Below are 9,099 nucleotides of genomic sequence, written 5' to 3'. Positions count from 1 at the left end.
ATAACTACAAGATGGCACCAACTCCACAACTAACGAGCTCGAGACTGTTAACATCGGGAATGGAGAATCTCCCAGGCCTGTCTCTATCAGTTCGAATTTGTCCACAGACGAACGCGCGAGTCTTGTCCAACTTCTCAAGGAGTATCAAGATGTATTCGCCTGGACATATGAGGAAATGCATGGTCTGGATGAAAAATTGGTCACCCATCATCTACATGTCATACCTGGATCCAAGCCGATCAAACAGTCTCCGAGGCAATTCAGACACGAAGTGGAAGAGCAAATCAAAAACGAAATTCAGAAGTTGCTAGCTGCTGGCTTCATCAAACCTATTCATCATCCGACCTGGTTAGATAACATGGTACTAGTAAAGAAGAAAAACGGACAGATCCGGTGCTGCGTAGATTTCAGAGACTTGAACAAGTGTTTCCCCAAGGACGATTTTCCTCTTCCCAACATCGACATGTTAGTGGACGCCACTAGTGGAAACGACATGTTCTCCTTCATGGATGGTTACAGCGGCTATAATCAGATAAGGATGTATGAACATGATGCAAGTAAGACAGCCTTTCGAACCCCCCTTGGAAATTTCTACCATATCGTTATGCCATTCGGTTTAAAGAACGCCGGTGCAATATATCAACATGCTATGACGGCAATCTTCCACGACATGATGCATAAACAAGTACAAGACTACGTAGATGATATTGTGGTCAAGTCAAGAGCTCGAGCAGACCACACTGGAGTCTTACGTCAAGTGTTCGAGAGGTGTCTAGAATACAAATTGAAGATGAACCCTTTGAAATGCGCTTTCGGTGTCTCTTCGGGCAAATTTATGGGATTCCACGTAACTGCAGAAGGGATCAAGGTGGACCCGTCCAAGACTCAAGCCATCCTCACGATTTTTCCACCACGAACTGTGAAGGAACTCCAAAGCTTCATGGGCAAGGTGAAATACATTCGACGTTTTATACCTGGCTTGGCCCAGCTTGTTGCCTCATTCACCCCCTTGCTGAAGAAGGGATCAGGCTTCGTTTGGACCGCAGCTCAACAGGAAGCATTCGGAAAGATTCAACGAATACTATCATCCCCAGCCATCATGAAGTCTCTCGTCCAAGTGAAGCCTCTTTGTCTCTACACCGCCTTCAGTGACACCGCCGTCGGGGCCTTGCTCGCTCGAGAAGACGATGAGGGAATCGAACGTCCCATATACTACTTCATTCGAATACTAAGAGATGCTGAACTCAGATATCCCAAGACGGAGAAAGCATGTTTAGATATAATTTATTCCATTCAGAAGTTTAGACATTACCTGTTGTCCAACAAGGTGGTACTCATATCTAAATCTGACCCTGCGAAGTTCTTACTTTCAAAACCGGTCCTGATGGGAAGGACGGCCAAGTGTCTTCTCCAAATGTCAGAGTTAGACATAACGTGTGCATCACTGAGAGTTATCAAGGGGAAATCAGTCGCAGACTTACTAGCAGCATTCCCTGGGGAAGGCACTACGGGACTACACGAGGATCTTCCTGGAGAATTTCCAGACATCTCCGTTGTCGAGGAAGAAGTGTGGTTATTGTATTTTGATGGCTCCGCCACTCCTAGAAATAACACCGGAGGAGCGGGCGTGGTCTTAGTATCCCCAAATGGGGAAGTATTCTCACACTCCTTCAAGATGGACTTCCAATGCACCCACAACTCAGCGGAGTATGAAGCCTTCCTCATAAGGTTGTCAATAGCCAAGCAAGCAGGAGTCACACGTCTGGGGATAAGAGGTGACTCCAAGTTACTGGTGAACCAGGTGAATGGAGTATACGTATTGAAGGAATTAACACTAGCTCCATACCGGTCAGAAGCACAAAGGTTACTAAACTACTTTTCCGATGCAACCATAATCCATGTTGGTCGCATCAACAACAAACACGCCGATTTTCTAGCCACGCTGGCGTCCAAATTGAAGTTCGAAGGTTTAGAAGAAACCCTGACAGTAAAGAGGATAACCATAGTATCAAAATGGCTGTCACAATACAAAGAAACCAAGATTTGCGATTGGCGAACTCCGATCATTCAGGAGCTCAGCAGCTCACTTTCCCAAGGAAAGGTCATTCTCAAAACCCTGCAAAACTTCGTCATGCTTCATGGTATGTTATATCATCGAAACCCGGATGGTCCCCATCGAGATGTCTTGGGGATGATGAAGCACAACTACAGCTTAATCGCGTTCATAATGAAATTTGTGGACAATCACTGGTATTAACGCTTTAACGACGACTTCAATGCCTGGGCTATTACTGGCCAGAGATGGAGGCTCAATCCCGACTGCTTCAGAAGTCCTGCTCAAATTGTCAAGCACCGCCACACCAATTGGAGGTTTTTAGTGTGGACCGCACTGGGCACTGAGAGAGCCGTACATTATCTATCTCCACGACGGGGCAACTCCTGCTAGTCAAAAGGATGTTGTCAAGATAAAGCAAAAGGCCAAGCGGTTCATATTTCATGAAGGGATCTTATACTGCAAGAGCTTTGGAGGTGATCTATTGAGGTGTCTGCTGGGACAGAAATCCCGGTTATGCTGAAGGAAACGCACGAAAGGGAACATCAAGGGAAGAGGAAACTGTTTCTCCAGATACACGAGAAATACTATTGGCCGACCATGGAGGACGATGCAGCTGCTTTTGTTCAATGCTGCCACAAATGTCAAATTCTTGGGAACCTTGTTCACGCGCCTTCCACCCCTTTACACTCTATAAGCAGTCCATGGCCATTTTACAGTTGGGGACTGGACATTATCGGAAAAATCAATCCGCCATCATCGAAGCAGCAGGAATATATCATAACCTCAACAGAATACTTTACTAAATGGATGGAGGCCATTCCTCTGCGAGGAACTACAGGAGCAACAATTGCGGCTTTCATTAAAGAGTATATCATTTTCCGTTTTGGTGTGCCTAAGCATATTATCACTGATAATGGCACTCCCTTCGTCAACAAACATGTACGAGAGTTACTTGAAGAATATGGAATTAAGCAGGTCTTCTCCACTGTCTACTACGCTCAAGGAAACGGAAAAGCTGAGAGTACCAACAAGACGTTGATCCGGATTATCAGTCGAACAGTACATGACAATCATAGAGAATGGCACGACCAGTTACCAATGGCGCTATGGGCATACCGGACGTCACCCAGAATCTCCATTGGAGTTTCTCCATACTCACTTGTTTACGGTGCGGACGCAATTATGCCAGCAGAGATCAAAATCCCATCAGGCAGGATTGCAGCAGCAACCGGGGTCCACTGGAACGAGGATGAAGCATTTAACTCCAGAGTAGCTGAGTTAGACACTCTGGATTTCAGAAGAAGTAAAGCAGAGGAACGCATTCAAGTGTACATGAATAGAATTTCCAGGGCGTATAAAAAAACTGTGAAACCACGTGTTTTCAAAGTGGGAGATTTGGTCTTGAAGACGGCCAAGCACATCCATCAAGACATGTCTGCACCAAAATTCTCACCGAAATGGGAAGGTCCTTATACAATCACTAAGGCTTACAGTACCGGCTACTACAAGATCATGAAGATGGACGGGGGCAAGTTAGAAGCAGTCAACAACGGAATATGGCTCAAGGCATATCATGCTTGATCATTGTCTGCTTCTGTCTCATGACACGACACGACAATACATGCATTTATTTTCATTACACGTTCGAATTATCAATTTTGCATTAATGAAAAAACCCATTTTCACCAATCAAAAACCAATGCAATTTATTCCACAAAGATGTTCAGAAATCTTCTTGACATGAAAATCATTAACAATAAGAGAATACAGCTGAATGCGGTTTAGAAGAGTCCATCCAACAGGTTATAGTTCCTTGAGAGCATCATCTTCAACCTAGCTTGATATCTCTCTGTCATATTCTTCAAGTTCTGTACTCCCTCATCCACCTTCTCCATTCAGTGGCTAGAGCCTTTTTTTCTTCCAAGATAGCCTTCACAGTAGGAACTACGTTCGCAAGGATGCCGGCTCGATCAACCTTGATGATTTCAAGACGCTGTCGTAGCCAACCCACATTGAATCCTATCGATTCACAGGTAGACACCATGTTCTCCCACTCTTCAAATTTCGATTCGGCAACGTTACAGATGGAGATACCTTCCATCTCGGCAATCAGGGGAAGAAGGCAGTTCACCGTAGTAACCAAAGCAGATGCACAGTGTTGAATTACATTCCTGGTTGCAATATGGCCATACCTCTTACATACTTTTATGTATAAAGGCACAAAATCCTTCCGCACCAAGAATCCGCCGATGGTTCGATAGCTGGAAGACAGACATTTCATGTGAATATCGAATGGAAGACCTGCGTTGGGATATTCGTAAGACGAGATGCCTAAATCTGCATCATCGAGGTCAGCAGGGGTGGTTGTGTTTGAATTTGAAGGAAGAGTACTGGTCAAATCATCATCATCGACCACTGTCACACATGGGCGTCTCTGCAAAAAGGGGGGAGAACGAACTGGTGCGGCCTTCCGGAGAGCACGAACAGGAGAGTCATCGCAAAGCCGTTCATCTTGAACCTCAGATGGGCGTGCGCGTTTAACAGAAGATCCTGGGTGATATGAAGAAAATGATCTGCTGTTGTTCGACATGTTGAAGAGATAGAGTTTCTGCAAGAAAAGCCTATCAATGAATGGCGGTTTTAAACCCCGCATACATGTTGAGAAAACCCTAAGAAAGACCGAATCAGCTACAACAGAGCTTATCCTGAGGTCTCAACGTCGACCAAGTCGTGCTTTTCTCCCAAACCCTAGTTTGACCAGCTCTACCTGGCGATGTTTATGCGGTAAATATGTATTTACTCTAGCTTGGTCATTTTTGTATACAAATTTGTCACCATCTCGTGCCTACCCCACAATAGTGTGACCATTATGTGCTAGGCAGGGGACTTAATATTGATGGTGGATTTTCATTTAAGGCTAAAATTGTAAAAAGCCAAAAAGTTATGCGTTGACATCTTGCAAAGGATAGAGCCACTGATAAGTGATGAATACTTCTCCACTTTACTAATTCATCCAGGTTGGAGCATGTAGCAATAATCTCTTATACCCTGTGAATTTATAGCGTTATCAATTAATACATGACTAGCCTTGTATTTCCTGTTCCGTTGAACTCTCATTATTAGTGCGGCATGACGACTGAGTGTTTCTCTCAGCAGAGTAACATGAATCTCCAAACGTTGATAATGAGGTATGCACGAAATACTCGTACAGGCTACATCTCTCAGTGTGTTATAATAGCCCGATTAAACATATTTGAATCTGGACTGTCCATATCAGTCTCAGAAACAATCACGACCACACAAGTCGGCCGCACGATTTAACCAGCCTAGACGATCCTCAGCAGGAGCAGGCTACTACATTAATGACCACCAGCAGGCCCACTTATGCCCTGGTCGGTCGAATACCTACCATGCCTTCCAAACTACCACCGAACACCGGCCTGAAGTTGGATGTCCGGACTGGTATGGAGCAGCTTGGAGGAATCGTACAAACAAAGGTCTCCTATGGCAGTCTCAAGTTCATCACGTCCGTCCAACTTCACCGGCGTGGTTGGACGGTGTGGATCATCCCAAAGCCGGTCGAACAAGCGTCGTGGTGTACACCGGCGGACCTTCTTCCTACCTCCATGACCGACTCTTCCTTAGCTTGACCAGATTGCAATATACGTTTTTCCGAAGTTATGTCAGCATGAAGAATTGAGGGTCACAGGAAATTCCACTAAAGGTCCCAAATTGATCACGACCATCCAATTTCACCGGCATGATTGGATGGCTTAGATCGGACCCATAGCCACCAGTCAGGTATTGGCCACATGGTAGGGCTCCCCAAAAGAGAAGCGTGGCTTGCCAATTCGTCTAGCCAAAGCAGCGTGGACGTGAAACCCTAATTAGGGTTTGCGGCACATCACATGTGTCGCAAATCAGTCTCAACCATCCATCTTCGCAGGCATAGATGGAGGGTGTAGGTGTAGATTCAAAGGGCCCAGAGCATGTCAACACAATCACTGTGGGCCCGCCTACATACATGACTAATCGTTGAAGACCAACTATGGTTGGTCGTCTCGATTCGTGCGCCCAAACTAAGCATATCCACGCGTTTTCAACTGCAAATCTATCTCGACCATTCAACTTTGTCGGACAAATTGAGTGGCTTAGATCACTTCTTCACGGGACAGTAAGGTATGGATGTGTACACTGGCCTGCCGACTGCACGCCTGACTGATCGGCCAAGACCGACCATGGTTGGTCGTCTCGAAACGCGCTCATGAAGTAGGCACGACGTGCGGTCTTCAATTCCTTTGCGGCATGGGATTTCTATCGCAAATCAATCTTAGCCGCTCCTCTTTGCCAGACAAATTGAGTGGCTTAGATCGCATCTTCATGGGACAGTGAGGTACAGACACCTACACCATCATGTCGTCTACACGCATGCCTATTCGGCCCTGCCAAAAACGTGTCCCATGATTGGATTCGACCAAGCTAAAGGTTGGTGTTCGAGCACCTCCTAAACCCTAATCTGACGGTCGCAGATGTGGGTCGCAAGCCATCTCGTCCGTCCAACTTCACTAGCTTGGACGGACAGCCTAAGACAGGAGTTAGGTGACCAGTGAGGCATCACCACGATCACCGTCCACCACTCTTCCACACAAAGTGATCGGCCAAGTCAGGACTTACATGTACATCCTCCAAACGATCACTCGAAGATGGCTGGACGTGATGCTATTTTAAGATGCTTAATCCGCGATTTACTCTGTTAAGCCTTAAAACAGCGATGCTTCACACATGCTGAATATATTCGATGCATTACCTGCATAAAATACACACGATACTTCACAAGTATCGACTTCCTAAATAACTTAGTTATGTAATCTAGCATCACATGCTACTTTTTGTGGGTCTCACGATCCACACATTCGAGACATCAAACATGTCACAAACTGGGGGATACTTACTGGGGTATTGGTCTGGCGGTTTTCAGCGTGCAGCGCACAACGCGCCATCACAAGAACGTGTCAAGAAGACATGGACGGTTAGTGATGATGGGAGAAGTGGGAAAGACCGATCGTGTGACACTAACACACGCAACTCCACTATTCCATCACTCCACTTTCTCCACTTCCCATGAGAGACGTTAGTTAGGCCCAATGACTTGTATAAATAGGTTCTCCTCTCTATTTCCAAGACAGAACAAGACAAGACATAAACCAAGTGTTGATACAATCGTATTCAAACACCAGAACTGATAGCTTACATCCTGCAAGCCAGTTCAACTTTCTGATACAAGTCATAAAACAGCCAAGACCTTCACAATCTCAACACCTTCTTCGCTTCCCTCCCTAAGATCAACCCCATCTCCTTCACTTTGTGACCGAAGCAAATCTGGAACGGCCATTTCTTGGTTTAGGCCAGAATTGTACAGATTGATTTCTCGAATCACAAGCACTCCCGTGCAGTGCATTTGTTTAGGGTTTAGATTCATTTCTCATTCACACACCCCAAATTACCAAACCCGACAGAAATAGTTTTCACCCATAAACACTAGGTATATTTCCTTATCTTGGAATATTACCTTGTCTAAGAATATTTCCTTATCTAAGAATACTGCCTAAAAATCAGTATTCCTTCCCAAAGTAGAAATCTATCCTCAATCCGTCTTGAGGATCACTAGTTCCCGGAGAGAGGAAGATACACATGTATCAATCACAAACGATGAAACGAAGATGTTTGTGACTACTTTTCAATCTTGCCTATCGGAGAATAAATCTCGAGCAAATCTTAAAGAAGATAGTACTCAACACGATAGAAAACAGCAAGATCATAACACGCAACTACAGAGAAAATAGTTGGGTCTGGCTTCACAATCCAATGAAGTCTTCAAGTCGTTAACCTACAGGGTTTCATGAAAAACCTAAGGTTAAAGGAGAATCGACTCTAGTCGCAACTAGTATCACACAGGAGGTTTGGGGATTAGGTTTCTCAATTGTTAGAGTTCTCCTTTATATAGTCTTCAAATCGGGGTTTGCAATCAATGTTACCTTGGTAACAAAGCATTCAATATTTACCATTAGATGAAAAACTGATTAGATTCAAGTTAATATCTTTCAAGCTTTAGATTGAACTTAGCTTGTTATACACAAGTGAAATGTACCATCATCTTACTATAATAAAAGAAAAGGGGGGAGTTTTCAACAGTAAGAATTTTGGTGAAGCCACCCCGGATTTACGATACTACCCTTACCTTAACACCACGCTCATGCCTTTTACTCCAGTTAACTTAATTCCAAGAAAATAAAGGGCAAGGAACAAATTCTCTTCTCTTTTCTATTCTCTTACTCGCTGTTTTCTCTACTCTCAGAATCTTAATCGAACAGAATGAATCAAACACCACATCGACATTGTTTGATACAGAGAAATTGCTACCTGAATTAGAGATTTTTCTTTTCTGGTTTTCGATTTTTCGATCTTTTTTCTTTTTTGGAGATTGGAAATTTTTTTGAGGAAGAAGAGAATGAAGATATCAAAAACTAATTGACCGCACTGATGGATAGAAGATTGAGACGACTGCTTCGAAAGTTCAATTTCTCCAACGAATTTTCCTCCAACCTCTTCAAATCTGTACCAACGTATTTCACTTAGGACTCCACCAATCTAACTAGGGTAATGAACTGAACCTTCTCTTATACAACTTCTTTTCATCCTATTCAGTTTAATCATGATTACATCTGTATATGGTTGCATTTTAGCTAGCTGAAACCCATCTTTGTGGTAAATATCGAGTTTTGCCTATATATTTTATTTTCTTTTCTTTGCCGATGTCCTGTTGGAAGAAATGCCCGATAAAAAATGTAACAAGTTAATATTGTCAATGACCTAAACAAATAAGAATCAAGAAGCCACCTCATCTTTTGAGTAGAAAATGTTATTCGTGTTACCAAACCATGATTATGTAAAGTCAATTTGTGTATATGTATTGGGATATTTATAAACTTGGTCATTCCCGGTGGCATTCTAGGTTACATATCAGATGAACAATGTACACTGGA

At 43.8% G+C, this 9,099-nt stretch overlaps 2 protein-coding genes across 2 annotated transcripts; both read left to right on the top strand.

Moving 5' to 3' along the window:
* The first annotated feature begins 649 nt into the window (after window positions 1–649).
* Window positions 650–2,257, top strand: LOC113311678. The gene is made up of 2 exons (XM_026560482.1): window positions 650–868; window positions 989–2,257. Exons 1-2 carry the CDS (start codon window positions 650–652, stop codon window positions 2,255–2,257), a joined length of 1,488 nt encoding a protein of 495 aa, XP_026416267.1.
* A 396-nt stretch (window positions 2,258–2,653) lies between these two features.
* On the top strand, window positions 2,654–3,637 carry LOC113311677. The gene is made up of 2 exons (XM_026560481.1): window positions 2,654–3,442; window positions 3,542–3,637. Exons 1-2 carry the CDS (start codon window positions 2,654–2,656, stop codon window positions 3,635–3,637), a joined length of 885 nt encoding a protein of 294 aa, XP_026416266.1.
* The last annotated feature ends 5,462 nt before the right edge of the window (window positions 3,638–9,099 follow it).

Source organism: Papaver somniferum, chromosome 9 (genome assembly GCF_003573695.1).
Source record: "Papaver somniferum cultivar HN1 chromosome 9, ASM357369v1, whole genome shotgun sequence".
Classification (NCBI taxonomy): domain Eukaryota; kingdom Viridiplantae; phylum Streptophyta; class Magnoliopsida; order Ranunculales; family Papaveraceae; genus Papaver; species Papaver somniferum.
This window is presented reverse-complemented; position numbering and strand designations above follow the sequence as displayed.